The sequence below is a fragment of the Melozone crissalis genome, unplaced genomic scaffold (genome assembly GCF_028551555.1).
Source record: "Melozone crissalis strain CALT ecotype California unplaced genomic scaffold, PUWL_Pcris_2 ptg000042l_1, whole genome shotgun sequence".
Lineage (NCBI taxonomy): Eukaryota > Metazoa > Chordata > Aves > Passeriformes > Passerellidae > Melozone > Melozone crissalis.
This window is the reverse complement of record NW_026535820.1, coordinates 40,923,252-40,940,097: the sequence shown is the minus strand read 5'-3', so window position 1 is coordinate 40,940,097 and position 16,846 is coordinate 40,923,252. Positions and strand designations below refer to the sequence as shown.

General features: G+C 39.5%; 2 protein-coding genes across 3 annotated transcripts in view; both read left to right on the top strand.

Moving 5' to 3' along the window:
- UPP1 (uridine phosphorylase 1) overlaps positions 1-5,661 on the top strand; it is a 28,715-nt gene extending 23,054 nt beyond the window's left edge. For both annotated transcript variants that reach the window (XM_054284888.1, XM_054284887.1), the window contains exons 4-8: positions 75-233; positions 1,245-1,359; positions 1,815-2,024; positions 3,483-3,629; positions 5,071-5,661. In XM_054284888.1, coding sequence (XP_054140863.1) covers positions 75-233; positions 1,245-1,359; positions 1,815-2,024; positions 3,483-3,629; positions 5,071-5,210 — 771 coding nt within the window. In that variant the 3' untranslated portion in view covers positions 5,211-5,661. The remainder of the gene's footprint in view (positions 1-74; positions 234-1,244; positions 1,360-1,814; positions 2,025-3,482; positions 3,630-5,070) is intronic.
- A 7,480-nt stretch (positions 5,662-13,141) lies between these two features.
- Positions 13,142-16,846, top strand: part of ABCA13 (ATP binding cassette subfamily A member 13) — a 169,136-nt gene continuing 165,431 nt past the window's right edge. The window contains exon 1 of the mRNA XM_054285153.1: positions 13,142-13,210. Coding sequence (XP_054141128.1) covers positions 13,142-13,210 — 69 coding nt within the window. The remainder of the gene's footprint in view (positions 13,211-16,846) is intronic.

Below are 16,846 nucleotides of genomic sequence, written 5' to 3'. Positions count from 1 at the left end.
ATTGTTCTTTGCATGTTCTTTGACATGCGGAATCACGCAACTGACTTTGTTTTGTTGAACCCTGTCCACCCCAGTTTGTGTGTGTTGGAGGAAGCCCTTCCAGGATGAAAGCTTTCATTGCCTACATAGCAGAGGAGCTGGGGCTCGGGAGCCCCGGGTGTGACTACCCCAACATCTGTGCGGGCACCGACCGCTACGCCATGTACAAAGTGGGGCCCGTGCTGTCCGTCAGCGTAAGTGCCTCCCTCCTCTGACATGGGACATGCTTCAGCTTTGATGCTGTTCAAAGCAGAAAATTTGAATGCATGTTTCTTTTAAATATTTCACAGTCCTAAACAGTCTGCTCAAAATAGTGCAGTCAGCTAATTAAGCTAATTCTTTTTAGCCATTTTCTTAAAAAGGTAAAATCTCTAATACCTTTGCTCCTTCTTCCATCCCTCTTTCCTCAGTGTACCACTGAGGTGTTACAAGAGTGGCCTCACATATTTTTTGAGCAGTTATTGTTGTCTCATCCTTATTCTGTACCCTGAAGTGGGGGAAAAAAGTCACTTGGTGCATGTGGAGTTTTGGAAAAATGTCTGTACCACACTCACATCTATGTATCTACAATGGCACTGTCATATGTGCTTAAGTGTAGCATTCCATGGGACTGGTGCTGCCAACCCAGGTATGCATTTTAAAGAAATTCATAGCTTCAATTTGTAGGTAGAATTACATGCTTCAATTGCAATTGCAAAACTGTAGTATTATTTTGCACCCTTTCTTGTAAGCTGTAATTATCAGAATATTGTGCAAGCTAATGTGGATTTATATTTGCTGAATGTCAAGACTAAACCGTGGTGTCTGTGTTTTGAAGAAAATTAGCTTAACTATTCACTAGCACTTCAGGTTGGTGGAAAATCAGAGTGGGCTTTTTCTTGTGTTTAGGAAATGCTCCGTAATGAAGTGCTTTTGTCAGCTATTGGGAAAGGACACTCTATACTTGTGAGAATGTAAATGTTCTGTAATTCATGATTTTTGGAAATACTGTATTTCATCCACAGTCTGCCAAAGCTAGCAGGAGTCTATTTGTAGGCCCTTTCAGTATCCTTCTGTAGACCCAGAGGCTGGGGTTTTTTTGGGAGTAAGTTAGGTGGTATTTGGGAAAACAGCATCAGGCAGGAGATAATGTCCAGCTGTTTCTTTCATATATATTTTGTGTTGTGTATGTGAATGTGGAATATTAATTTGTGTTTCCTTTTCAGCACGGCATGGGCATTCCTTCTATTTCAATCATGTTGCACGAGCTGATCAAACTGTTGTATCATGCCAAGTGTTCCGACATAACCATCATTCGCATCGGCACCTCTGGTGGAATAGGTATTTCCCCTCTTGATTTTTCTCTTCCTTTCTGCAAACCACAGTGTCTTTGCAGGAGAGTAAAGCATCTCTCTGCATGTAAGATACTAATGGTCAGAACAGTTTTCCACAAGAGATGCATCATTTTTCTTTGGTAATTTTGAAAGTAAAGGCAATATCTGCTTTTGCATAGGGGAAATGCACTTAAAGATCTGACAATGTCGGAAGAAGGACATTCCTGTCCTGTATGGAAAATATAAGAAATAAGTGAAAAAGGAAAAAATTCATTATTTCAGAAATTATTCGTAATAATAAACTGAAGCAGCTAGTCATGGACAAAAAATTCTCTTGGTGGATTCAGAGGCAAAATCCCTACCTTTAACATAAGCAGGGTTGGGTCAAGATGTATGTTTTATGGGTCTGGAAACCACTAGTTAACTGCATTGCGAAGGGATATCTATTTCCTTTTGCTGCAGGTCTGGAGCCAGGCTCAGTGGTTATAACTAGGCAGTCTGTAGATGCCACCTTCAAGCCTCAGCTGGAACAGGTTGTTCTGGGAAAGACAGTAGTTCGCAGCACCAACCTGGATGAACAGCTGGCTCAGGAGCTGATGCAGTGCAGTAAAGAAATTGGTCAGTTCAATACAGTCATTGGAAACACCATGTGCACTTTGGATTTTTATGAAGGTAAGCCTGGTGATAGACTAAGAGAGGAATATTGGTAAGCAGCAATAGATAAATATTGAATAATATATAACATTAAGCTTCCAGTTCACTAACAGAATGTGTTCCCTACTCTGGCTTGTCTCACAAATCTCAATTAACCTATTTTTTCATCTGCGTAAAATCAAGCATTGTACTTAGCAGTTGGCTGCATAAAACTTTTGATTTTGTGGAGATTTCTCCCCAGCTTTAATAGATCCTCTGAAGTACATATAGTCTACTATACACTTCTCATGTACCTGTCAGGTATATTTGTCACAAAATTTTGTAATTTATTGAAGCATTTTTGGGGATTAGAGGAGTGGGAATTGTGACTTGTTTAGGGTTGGTGACTTGTTTAGGGTAGGTTTTCTTTGCACTGGTTAAGTACCTAAAGCGAATATTTTATGAAAAAAGAGTTGGAACTTGTTTTAGTTTGAGCAAAGCAGTGATCAGACAACCAAGATAAGTTGCTGAGTTGTGTCAGTGCAGCTATGTAGGAGACACAAACGGACAAGGCCTGTTTTGGATAAACATACAGGCATTCAGGTGCTTTTCTGATCTCCCAAACCTAGATGTTCACTCAGAAACCTTGTGAGAACAGACTGTAAGTGGCACCTCATCCCACTTTCTCTGTCTGTTGCTGAGTAGGTGACAAATGATCTTCATGGTAGTGCTCCAGCTTGGGCAGAAGCACGCAGTGTAAGTTTGTGTATCTCAGGCACCAGCCACAGGTGCAAGCAACACTAGAAAAAGTGTCAGGGATGTTTTCAACTCATACAGCAAAAGCTGAGAACAGGATTGAGGACGTTAATTTGCATCTTCCAAACCCAAGAAGAGACTGAGTAAAATACAGTGTATTTCAAGTCTACTGCACTTAGCCTGCTGCTGTCTTGTCTGTAGGTGATGTTCTTGAATAATTTGAGTAAATATTTTTCTCAAAATTTTCAACAGTATTAGCTAGTTAGCTTAAGAGACTCTACATCTCTTACTTTGGAAAGTCTGTAAGTAATAAAATGTTCATCCTTTTAAGGTAGAAACAGGACAGCATCTTTAAGCCTGGTGGTTTTATTAGACAGCGATTAAACATTAAAAATGCAGCTCTTTCATAAAACTTAAAATTTCTGGTGGAATTTTGGTACTTGTACGTGTGGGAATGTACAACATACATTTTCCTGTTTGTGAATTTGAGAATTGAAGATGAAGAAGACTAATTAAGTTACCATGATTCACCAATTACCACTAAGTTACCATGATTATAAAGAATACAAATAATATGTATACGCTCTAGCAATAGCTAAGAATCACTTTGCTCTATTTGTCTTATGCACAAAAATAAAGTAGTAGTAAAAGCTGAGCACTGTATGGAGGAGACTGTAATAGCTGGGTGTTTTCAAAATTGAGTTTGGTCTGTGATTTCATCACTCTGAAATTACATTCTAGGACAGGGCAGGTTGGATGGTGCAATCTGCTTATATGATGAAGAAGAAAAGCTGCAATATTTGAAGAATGCTTATGAGTCTGGTGTGAGAAACATTGAGATGGAGTCTTCTGTATTTGCTGCAATGTGTAATCTCAGTGGTGTCAAAGGTAAACTAACTTAGTCACTTTATCCTAGCTAAAGGAAATTTTCTGTATTGCAGGGGGATTGTGGCTAAAAACTGCAAAGGACTGTTTCCATACCTTCTGCACATATACGTATATATAAAAGATATTTCTGCTTATAGTTTTGTTGCTATCTTTTTTTTTATTTGAGTCAGTTTTGTCACAACTTATAATTCCTCATGCAGTTTTTACACAGTTTACTTCTGTCATTTGCTATTTCAGCCCATGGCAACCATGTAAATCATTAAAGTACCTAATTATCCTATGCCATTCATTTATTTTCTCCAGTTAGCTTTTGAAGTTTACAGAAAGCAACTGCTTAGTTCAAGCAATCAGGTGTTTCTCAGATCTGTATATATGTAACTATACTCAGTTTCTATACTTTCATATCAAATGGAACACATAATTATTTTCTGTAGACTTAAGACTATGATTCTTAAACAGTTGAAGATTTTTAGTAGTGTCATGAATAAACCATTCCAAATCATAAAATGAGTTAAATTTTTTTAATGCATGCTAAATAAAAAAGGGAAATTAAAAATATAATACAGTATCTTTCTTCTTACCATATTAACTGTCTTCTCTCACTTTCCTTAGCAAGGAATATGCTGATTTAAAACTCTGGTGTTTCTCAAACTCCTTTAAGATTGAGGAAGTCAAAATGATGAAATATAAGCAAAAAAGCCAATGGTTATATCAAATACACTGAGTTCTTACTGGCTTGAAAGGGATTAAAAACTCAGCCAGTACTATCCCTGAGCAATTCAGGAGGCCTTTGGCTGTCTCTGCTTTGTAGGTCTCTAATATGTATTTACTGTTGGTGCTCTGCAAATTGCCACTGGCGGAAACACCAGACAGAGCAGAGTTATAGGGTTGGGTGACAGACCTGAGCTTGAGTGAAAGGAGGGGTTTTGCCTTTGGGGCTCTGATGGCTGAAATGCAGCACATGGACCTGAGATGATCCTTGGGGTCCTCATGTGCTTGCAGTGTTCCCTGTCCATGAATGTGGAGACAGCTTATCTGCTGCTTCCTGAGGGATGGCACTACAGCACAGGCACTCAGGGCAGGACTGTGGCTCTGCTAGAACCTTGTGCCAGGCACTTCCTACCAGGCATGTCCTGGGTACTTGTGAAGTGTACTTCCTGTCAAGGAAAACACAGGAATCATGATATAACAATAAGTGTCTGCAGCTGCCTGAGAGCTCTGGCTTTATTAGTGTAGCAAGCAGTTCCCTTAAACTATTTCTACCTTGTGTCATGCACAGCATGCTAGTTCCCTAGCATCTCATGGTATACTGCACACTCTTTTTTGGGGTTTGTTTTCTCTTGTATTTCTGTTCTTTAAATTGTTTGTTCAAATGTTTATGCTTTTGGACTGTAAAACGTAAGAGTGTCATTCCTAACTAACGCTGTCTTTTCATTTCTAGCTGCTGTAGTGTGTGTCACTCTTCTGAACCGACTCGAGGGGGATCAAATCAGCAGCCCACACGATGTCCTGGTGGAGTACCAGCAGAGGCCGCAGAAGTTAGTGGGATATTTCATTAAGAAAAGTCTTGGGAAAGTATGAAATATCCATCTCATGTTTTAGAGAAGGAGAAGGCCCTTGTACAGTTCTGGTCACAGTTATGACTTCTGTGCATTGCAGGTCTTTTGCCTCAGAGTAACTCACAGCATTCCGTGTGTCAGTGGAAGTTAATCATTTATGTCACTGCTCTTTGGGAACTGAATGTGCTGAAGGACTTCACTTAAGGTTTGCTTAGTTATGCATTGCTGGATAGAAAACTCACTTTTCTGAGAATTGGAAAGGAGATCTGTTGTGAAGGACAAGGCTGTGATAATACATAACAAAACTATTTAACTCTGCTGTAAAGGAAAAACTAGAGAGAAAATCAAACTTTATGGCCAAGTACATGCATACCAGCAAATGAACTTAAAAATTTGAATAATTTTCTTGTTCTTATAAAAACTTATATAAGTTATAGTTGTCTTTGTTGCTTCACTTGTAAATAAAACTTAAAGTGAATGCAGTTTATTTTTTTTTGCAGAATTTGACAAATAAACAGTACTATTTTCATATATTAAAATTTCATGAAATTGCAAAGTGTGGGACTGAAGTTTCTAAGCATTAAGGACTTGACACTGAGCTGTTGAATAGCTGTACTGCCTCAATATCAATCCAGCAATATTTTAACTAAAGAATTGAATCAATACCCAGGAAATATTTATGCATTAAGTAATTTTGCATTAAGGTACTAGTAATCTTGTGCTGAAACAAGACTCCTGCTTATGAAGAGGAACCGAAGGCATTCAGGAGATGCACAGCATGTTCATAAGCCTATATTGTGGTAGCCCTTTTCTTTTCTTCTTTTCTTGCTTTTACTTTGTTTCTTTTTTTTTTTAACTGATATTCATCTCCATTCTCAGGATGTAACACTGACTGTTGGAATGGTTCCCAGTTTTTCTGAAGAACTGGAGTATACCTCTTAGTGGTACATGCCATCAAAACCCCTTCTGCAATTGCAGTTTTTTCCACTAACATTGGCCTAAGTGTTTGGGATTTTTTTTTTTAATAATACTCCTTGCAGCTTTGCTGCTGTGGTTTGAATGTAAGTACCTGGTCATTTAAAGAAAATGTGTTTATCTTCTCTTCTTTTTTTTTCTTTTATTCTTTTTTATTTTCCTTCTTTCTACTGCAGTGAGGGAGGGTCCAATCCTAGCAGGGGTCATGGATCAAAAAGTCTGGATAAGCTCTCAGAACAGCTGTGGCTGACCCAGAAAAATGAAATATTTTTAATGAGGATTGCAGTCTGCACTGCTGTTAACAAGCACAAGAGTTAGAACTGTAAGAGAGGGATGTTAGTAGTAGGCACAGTCACCAAGTGACAGAGACTGGAAACAATGTGATGAAAACATTAAAAAAAGAAGGGTGACTCATGAACAGGAAATTGTCAATGAGTATCAGTCTCCCTAAATTTGATGAGTCTTTAAGCTGGAAAACATATTAGTAACTTTTACAAAGTTACAATCTAGTCTTCTGTTAATTTTAAAGCCACATTTTCTTATTTATGATCAGGATATACAGTGAAGGTAATTTTTCAGAGAAAATCTTTTTTTCCCTAAGCTTAAGGCAAGGAGAGAAGTGGGAATGGCTCCACATTTTGTTTGAACAGTTTCTCCTTTATTAAAAAAAAAAAAAGAATTAAAAAAATTCTGTGCTTAACTATTCCTGGTGCTTGCCTAGGCATTGTGTGAAGTCTGTGAGGCCCTTTGGGAAACATGCAACAAAGCACATCTTTTCTCTTCAAGGTCCTGTTCTCAAAACAGCAACAAGGAGATAAAAAAAAGACCACGTCAGTGCATGCTGCACTTTATGATGAAGGAAGTCTTACACCAGATTGACTGGAATGGGTTTGGATGAGACAGCTTTCTGTTGTATAAGAAATTCTTAATAAGAAGTACCTAAAGAGACAAAAAAAAAATGCTTTACCTAGAAAACAAACACTTAATGTCACTCTGTGAAGCTCTGGGGAAGCATGTTACTACAGTTGTCCTGGAGGTATGAATCTAAAATGATGTGATCTGTCTTTTTAAAGGAAGGATAGAGTGAACCTGGAAAATTGTTAAAAAGAATTATTTTAATAGTGTGTGCTGTCAAATGAAACCAAAAAAGTTTTTGTATTTACAGTCAAATAATGTAGGTGCTTCTATTCTGAGAACTCATATGAAAACTCTTATGTACTGTCTGCTAAAATACAAATGGTCTTGTGGCCTGGCCAAGCTGGAGAGAAGGGTCATGCATTCATGGGCTGAGGCAACTATTGTATTAAATCAATAGCCAAGACCCTGGCAGAAGCCTCTGAAAGATGAGCCATTAACCTTTTGCCTGTATGTCCTTCCTCCTTCCCACTGCTCCTTAGGACACTATACATTTCTTTCTGCTAAAATATTTACTTCTGGGCTTCCCACCACATGGAGTAAAGGGACATATGAAAGCTTAAAATTAGAAATCAAAGGATACCGAGTATCTTCCTGTTCCTGCTGTTCCTTCTCCTCTGACGCTGTGTTCCTAATACAAGAGGTCACTCTACAGACATGTCTGACATGCAATAAAATACCTTTCCTGACTTCAGAGGAAACTTGCCAGAATGTTACCCTGATAAGAACAATTGTATTTTCCCTTATGACTGCAACTGGACAGGGAGATAAAGAAGTGAATCACTTGTGTGTATCCGGCCGAGAAGTTACCTTCCTATAGGTTTCACAGAGAGTTATACAATATTTACAGGTTTTATATGCAAGTCAATTGTTCAATATACCTATTATCATTCTTTCTGTAGAACATGAATCAGGATTTGGAGTGGTGATATTATAAAAAACATATATGGTATTACATATATGTTCAATATTACATAATGCAGTGTCTCCTAGTAGATTTACAAATCCTGCAAACTCCAGCAACTCATTTCAAATCAAGGGCCTGCTGTGGTTCTCTGTGCCATCCTGTACCTAGCAAAATACTATACAACCCATTTAATCCAGGACTCAGAAGGGATAAAAGCAAAGAAGGAATGCATAAGATATGAATAGAGTGGAAGCAGGAAGGGAGAAAAAAGTGGTTCCTACCAATGGTTTGTTCTGTGATTCATGGTGCTCTGGCCTATTCCTACCATTTTATTAAAGAAATGGTTGAGATCATAATGAAGACAGGCTATAATGCAATGATTTTACATTTGCAAGAGATTGAAAAATAGAGCAGGAACTCAGACAGTGACTTCAAGGAGTGCATTTTTATTTATGGCATCTTGGTATATTTCAGAGAAGGATTTTCTTTAAAGGAAGGTGTGAAAAATTCTGAAAAGGAACATTATGGAATGACCTATGTCCAAAAGTGGTTAGACAACAAATTTTTTAACCTGTCCTTTAAAAACCAAGTGAAATAATTTGATAATTTCAGTATTTCTTGAAAATATATGCATGCAATAAGCAACACATTTTTTAAACATTCTTCTTTGTAAAGGATTTTGCAATGTGCAATGTGTAACAGAATTGGATTTTTTTCAAGTCAGGATCTCAATATATACTCCTAAATAAAATGTTATATGGTTGAATCAGGGGTGGTTTTAATTTCCATTGACAAGACAGGTGATAGAAAACCAAAGCAGCAAACTGGGCTTTGGGGATTGGATCTGCGTGCAACAACTCAATACAAGAAGGCACAGTAGTGCGATTTGATGTCACTGTTATGGTTTGCTACAAAATGTTGAGGTCTGCTTTTCCTGAAAGTTTCTCAGTCTTTGAGTGACTAAAAGTAATGTTTTATCTTTCTAAAATAATTACCATTTAGTATTGCACTCCAGAGTATGGATTAAATTACAAGTCCAGTCTGCTGAACAGAAAGGAAGTTGCTGAAGAGAGCAATATAAAATCTGAAACTCTGTGGTACAATAATAGAAGAAAGAGTAATGCTGACAGGTACAGTGCTTTTGCTTGGGCTACAAACAAAGTGAAGCAGCAGCAAAAGAGACAAGAGCTGGTTTTACATGACACATGAGCCTGATTCCAAATGCTTCTTCTTGGTGCTGAGCTTGTAGCTGTGAGAAAATTTTCAATTTCCTATCAGTCTGTAATTTTATGAGAGAAAACTTCTTAGAGCTCCCCAGAAGCTCAAACAAACTACCAGCCCCCTTGGGAGATTGGGTCTGTTTTGTTGGTTTAACACATAGCTCCATTTTAATCAGCCCCATTATTTGACCCACAACTAACATTTTTCACCAGGCCCTAACTTGGCACACACAAGGCGTCTCCCAGGAAAGATGCTACTAATTGATGTCATCCTGCAGGCACTTTGTCTGAACACAGGTCTGGCCCATGTAAATATTTACAAGTAGTATTCCTATTAATGTTAAAAGGAAAGCCTTGTGATCACTTAATAAACCTTCTGAAAGAAGTGATGGGTGGTGAGAGGAAAATAGGTTCCTTTGCCAGATTCCCAGCCATCGTTCTCACATGATTTGACTGCATTCCTGTCCATACCAAACAGTATTGTTGGCTCCCAGGCTTCAACCTATTTAACATATGAAATTTTGTTTCTTTGAAAGTGCTTGCCAGCCTACTCTAATTACATTGTATTAAAACTCCAGGCTAGACGTGGCGTGTTGATGGTATGATATTATAAAGCAGTCAAGTTTTAAAGCCAGAACTGGATGCTGGCAGGAGCTTTTCTGCCTTTTCAGCTCCAGTGATTTTGGATAACTTGTATATTATAAAAGTAATGTTTTGAGTTAAAACTGAGGCAAAGCCTGCTAAAGATAAGCAGAAGCAAAAAAAGGGCAGGTCACTCTGTCCTGTCCTTACTCAAAGACCCAATTCTGAGCCTGTTTTTGTTTCCATTCCAGAAGGAGTGAGTGGAGCACATGATGAAATCCATGTCTTTCTAATTTGCCCTGCAATACTCAAGATGTTGCTGTTGACTACAGCCACTTTGTCAAGGAACCCTGAAAACATTCAGTTAATATACTTGTTGTTTATAGCAAAATAATTATATTGTTAATATAGATTTTTAAGGCTGGTACTTGCACAGGATACAGCTTGATGCTCTCCTGATGAAACCTAAGGATTCAAAAGAGCTTCCAGGATGGCAGCAATATAGCTGATCCATCTTTCCAAAAATATTTATTACTCCTTTGATTTTCCTGCCTCTGTGTTTCATTTCCATATTATATCTTTCGTGCCAAAGGTTTGGTTTGGGGCTTGGGGGGTGATGGTTTGATTTAATAATTCTCATATTTCTATGACATTCAAAATAATACGATCAAGCTCATAGAATCTGTGTCTTCTAAAATTACTTTTAGAAGAAATTTCCCAGAATGTCACTGCAGCGATTGTTCTTGGTAGAATGGATGTCTGTTGCTTTCCTAAATTTCATTCTAGAAAAAACAGGTCTGCCACTGGAGGACACCAAAAGAGGCAAGATTGAATTTCTATAGGTAGTGAGAGACTTCTCTAATGAAGTAAGAGACAAATGAAGTCAATGTAACTCGATGGTGAAAGGTGTTTTTCTGTTGAGTGTCTTATATACAGCAGAATGGGGAGTCAGTAGTTCATTAGTACTGGACACTAATTGCATACAAAATAGTTGGTTCTGTGAAAACAGCATGCCACATTTATGAGAATGTAATTATATAGAGCATAATAAATTAACACATCACAGTTGGATGGGCAGAGATTTTGCAGAAAGGCTTGTTCAAAATAATTTGGCAGATGGTTCATGCGAGCTGCTTTAGCTCACATGCTTACAGACAGGAACTGTCTTCTGTATCAGGTGCTTTGATAAGGTGTATGTAATTCATTATGCTGAGTAATTTATAACTTCTTACAAATCACATTCTATAGATTCTGCTCCCTGGCTTTCCAGAACAGCTGTATTAATTAATTAACAGTATTTCAGTTTTAGTTTCTGAAAAATATTTGTTTAAAAATGCAAACTTCTGCTGTGCACAGAATCTGCATCACTGCTCTCACAGAATGTCACCTTTGGTCCTAGCAAGAAGAGTGACTGTCCATGCTCTGAAATAGCAGGCATTTTAGCACTGTTTGGCTGAAAGCAGAAGTGCCACCCAAGTGTGAGGTGGAGCTCCTTGGTAAGGTATTAGTTAATCCTCACTCAAAGGTGCATGTGTGCTTCAGGTCATTCAGGTAAACATTAAACTATTTGGTTTTTTAGCATGTCCTGAGGACTTTCACATTTCTATTTGAACTAAATGATTACTTCAGTAATTTTTCAGTCTCAGAGCAGAGGATATAAAAGGAAATCCCACCATATTTGAGAAATGAAGGTGTTGTGCTCTGCCATGACTTCATCTGTGATTTCTGCTTTTTTGGGAGGGGATTTTTACCAGTATGTGAAATTGATGAATTCAGGACACCTACTTAGTCTGTTTTTTTCTCTATTCCTTGAACCATGGAAAAGAAAAAATTAAACCAGAAATTTGCACCATTTCAAATAGAGACATTTTAACAGACTAATCAGTCAGTTTCCCAGGAAGTGGAGTAACTAAGTTTAGAATGTGCTCTGAAGGGCCAAAACTGATGCTGGGTGACCCAAATCCAAAGCCTCGGAAAGGGAAGCTAAGGCACTCAATGCTAGCTAATCCTCATCCCATAGAAACTGATACAACTAATTAGACCTGCAGATGTGCAGTTCTTCATCGCAGAAGTAGCAGATTTATTAACTTTTAAAATTGCTGCCTTGGCTTAAATCTAATGGAAGTTGGATTCCTCTTTGATGGCTTCTGTATCCAAACAGTTTTTATATTTTGGAGGATTTTACTCTTAATGGGGAAAAATAGCTGTGGACGTTAAGGTGTGTCTTTCGTTCAATAGGAATACAGTTGTAGAAAGTGCAGTGATGCAATTTACTCAGCAATAATAAGAAATTAAGAATATTTGTTCAGGCATCATGTTATCCTGTGTGTGTGAATCATGACTGAGATTATAGGTGGTTTGAATTACCTTATATAATGGCTGTATTATGTGTCTCTGTTGACCAAAAGAGAGAGCTTTTGGGGATCAGATTCTTAGGCAATTCATTTGTGTAGAACAAAAAAAAAGCCCCAAAAGTTTACTCCTCTGCTCACAATGTCATTCCTGGTGGGTAGGGTGGTCATCCTCTGCACCACCAGATTCCTGCTGGGTCTTCCACTGGCTCTGCCACCACAGGTCTGCACATTCTCCCCTTCTGCAGAAGGAATTGCTCTCCCACCTCTTTGCTGAAGGAACTGCTGCTGAAAGACTGATTTTCATCCCAGGTGGCATGTGGCAATTAATTAACAGAGATTTTTATTGTTGGAATATTCCCCCTCTATGTAGGTAAAGGAGAATGAATTGTCAGACATACACCCTCCAGAAGAGAAAACTCAACAGTCATCTGATGATGCATTGGTACCACTACTGTGCTAGATGTGTACTTATAAGGATGTTCTAGAAGCAAACTGACATTTTCAGGGCTATGTTGTGAAACAGAGTTATTTTCCTATTTATTTTCCTCCTATTTTTTTTTCAAAAATATAAGCATCTGCAAACAAACAGACATAAACACTAAAGTGACAAAGAGTCACAAAACTTTGCAAAAAGATAAACGTGTGTTACATATTCTTTCCCCACCCCTTCATTTTTTGGATCCATTTTTATTCCAGAAAAGTAGAAACAAGTGCAGAATGTAAGCTGTGGAGTAAAGCAGCCTGAAGGCATTTCTATGAACCCATCCCCTTACTGTTCATTGCACTGAGAAGAAAAACAGAAAGATGAGATTCCTCAACGAAAGCAAAACAAGAGGCAGAAACATAATCTCATCTTTTCTGAGGAAGCAGGCAAATCTCCTGCACTATTCACCAGTGCTGGAATTAATCAGCTTCTGAATAATACGTTTGGACTGCTTGGTGAGATGATTCTGAGTTAGAAAGTCCACTCTGCAAGTGGGTGAAGGAGAGAAAAGAAGATATGGGGAACGCTATACACCAATTCAAGGCTCTGTTCTGGAAAAATTGGCTCTGCCGTGTGAGGCAACCGGTAAGTGTTTGGAAATAATTAAAAAAGGAATATTTAAATTTTTTTAGTACCTGGAAATACTAGTATTAGTATTCAGTATTGGAGAGAGTGTGTCTATTGATTTTCCCTTTTCACTGCAGATTGTTAAGGACAGGCTGGCTGCAAGTGGTTCTTGTTTTGTCTTTTGTTACTTAAAATCCCAAGTAGAGAATATGTTGTTTTAGTTCTAAAATGGCTGAATACAGCAATGCTCCAATTTGAAAATGAGACAAATGTCATAAAAGTTTTGAAGAGCCACTTCTTATCTTTTAATTAACATTAGATACTCGCAGTGCTGGTTAGCAGTGACAAGGGAAAAAAATCAATTTTCTTTAAATTACAGGTGCTTATAGGTAATGTAAGAAAGCTTGCATGGCTGTGATCAAAGTCTCGATACAGGGAATATATTGTGTATTAAAAATTGTATAAACCTCTAAATTTCCTTTCTTATCTGCTCTCCAAAGCCTAATTTAACCTTTCCAATTCCAATATGCAAAATTATGTAGCAGCTGCTTCAACAGAAGTCAAAATTAAAATGATGAAAATTAGATGTCTTTTACCTTAACTGTGATGGAAACAATCTTTTAGGATAGAAGGAAGTGAATTTTCTCAAGTGAGAGAACGTTTTTGTGGGGAAAAAAAAGGTCACTTCAGTTAATAGTGTCACACAGATTTCACTTGTCTATAAAGATGTGAGGATTTGCAGTGAAGCATGTTGGCTGCTTTGGATAGGATTCTTTCAATTAAATAAGCACACAGCTTTCAGTTTCAGAAATATTTAGCCTCAATAAAATAGTGATTTAGAGAGGGATTTCTTTCCCAAATTAATGAAAGTGATGTTTTCTAATATAAAATATACTTTTGGGGGAAGGATGCTGTTGGTCATATTCTTCTCCATGCCTGAAGAGTTCTTATGTTCAGTCGGGGTGAATCAAGTGGCTTCTCTGTATCTCCTGTTTTCCTGTATGTGGATCTATTTCTCCTCTTGTTCTGTGTGGTGTTCCCTCATATATTTCCGAAGGAAAAAAAAATAATCTTAATTCATGTAAGTTTTAAGTTTGTCTAATCGGTAGATTTCCTGAATAGACAACTCACTGAGAAGCAGACTTCTCCAAGCCAGGAATTACAAGGGTGATCCAAAGCAAACTTCGTTCTGCCTGTTGAGAGGCCGAAGCTGCCCTGGGGAACTTGCACAAGCTCCTTGTGTGCTGTTGTGCAAGCACTGAGCTGTGAAGGAGCTCCATCTGCAGCACGGGAGGAGAAATCCAGGTGCATTGTCCACCTGTGCAGAGGTGGTGAGACCCTTGCGAATCTGAAAAGAAGCACCTCCTGAAAGATCTGATGTGCTTCAGCTCTGTTCCATATCATATAGACCTGTCTGTATAAGACAATTTTCTCCTCATGGCTATTTATCAGCAGTTAGGGCTGGAAGAGAAGTGAGGGCTGTTGAACTAGCAAAGTGTTCTGAGTGCCATGTGACATTAGTCCATGTTACACAGTGAAGGGTGCAGGGGCTGTGACAGATGTCAGAGTTCTTAGGACTCTGGAACAGTTCTTGTGACTGAAATTCAGGCTGGCATCAGCACCTTCTATCAACATGATTCAAAGGCAGGACAGGTCCTTTTGTACATTTTCACTTGTTGGAGTTTGAAATTGCAGTTGTGCCAAAGACACATTCACATTTCTGTTTTCAGAAGTTTTTACTTCAGAACTACAGATTCTAGAAGCTCAGGAGATACTCACTACCAGGCAAATATACTACTCTCATTTTCTATCACTGCATTTCTTAACTTCTGTTTAAATAGTTTATTACCATCCAAACTTGTAGCTAGGTAAAGGATGAAATGTGATTCCCAAATTCTCATGCCCTAATTTAGAGGACAATTGGAATTAAAATCAGATGATTTTAATCAGCTCTGTTACCAAAACTCACCATTCCTCCAAGGTGCATCTCCCCAGAATGTCATGAGCGCTCAGGCTCCAGTTCCCCTCAGTGCCTGGGCAAAGCAGCTGTGCAGGGACTGTAATCCTGCAATGAAAAATACCCTTTCCTTGGACCTTCTGTGGGCACTTTTCCTATTTGAACACAAGTAAGCCTTATACAGCAGCATTATTTTGCCATGTTTACAACAAATAACTTACTTGTTAAGATCAGTTTTGCATGCTTAATGCCTGCAGCATGCTGGTGGTTCATTGCGTCCTCCAACCTGTTGTTTCCTCTGCAGTTGCCTTATCAGTTCTTATCCCAAATTCCTGTCAGCAGGAGCAGCAGTCCCTATCCAAGCTGAACCCTCCTCCCATGGACTATGCCAGAGATGGCAGGGCTATGTTTGACCCTCATTCCTGGCTCAGCCTTAGCCCTGGCTCACCTGGAGATCTGGATCCCAGCAGAGCCTGCTGCCTCCCCGGGGCACTGCTGGCCAGGCCCTTCCTGACAGGGGCCCTGCTGCTCTGGCACTCTCCTGGCTCCCTGACCTTCAGGAGCAGCTGGCTCGGCTGTGCCCTGGCTGCAAGCTGGGCTTGTCCTCAGCCCTGAGGTGGCACCAGGGAGCCCAGCCTGGGCTGGGCCCTTCCCTTATAAAACCTCCCACCTGAACTTCTTGTGGGACCTTCCCCCAGCCACCGACTGTGGGCTCTTATGGTGATGGTGTGTGCCCCCAGGGACAGCTGGACTCTGCTGGGCAGCCTGGTGACATCCCCTCCCAAGTGTCCTCAGCCCCTTCCCTCAGCTGCTGCAGCTGGCTCCATTCCCCACAGAGAGCCCAAGGACATTCTGCAGCAATGGCTCTGCTCCATGGCAAGGCCCTCCATCTGATCCCAGGCAGGAGGAATGGGGATGAATATGCCAAGGAGGGGAGGATGCTGTCAGGGCTCTAGGCCTCTGCCAAGTTTAATGACTCTGAGCAGCCCAAGCCAAAACTGGGTTTCTGTGCCCTCCCGCCTGGGAGAATTCAGTCATACTGCTCTCTGGCTCAGCCCTTGTGCTTGGCCACTGTTTGGCCAGACCTGCTGTGACATTGACCGAGGATCTGGACTCCTGGTTAAGGCTGGCTGTGATGGCAGGCCTTGTCCTGCTCCCCTTCTGGGCTCCCTGGGATGGGGACGCTGCCCTGCTGGGTGGCACTGTTACACACAGATCCCTGCACTGTGGGGAGCAGCTGGCCCTTGCTGATCCCTGAAAGATTGAAATAACCATCTCTACTTTTATTAGATTGGCTTCTGTACTGTTTTGAGTGTCATCAGCTTAGATAAATGGCGATTTCCCTAAATTTCAGGAAACCTTTAATTTCTTTTTTCAGGTCCAGCACAGATGTCCTTCTCCACAGGAAAGACTCAGCCACTGGATATTGTTCTTATGTTATGGTTCTTAGGCCTTTTTCTGACATGCCCAAGTTTACTTCTGTGATGGGATTTGGTTCAACTCTGACAGTTTAGGAATAAAATCCCCTGTATGCTCCAGACAAGTGCCAACCTCTAATGGGAGACCTTCAGTGTAGCTGTCACTTCTACTGTGTTTATGTCCCTATTCACACTTTCCTAATGCTGTTATCAGTGAATCTAGGAGCCTTTTGAAACTTTCCTGAATGGCTGTTTCTTCCTTTCTGCTGCTGAAAATTG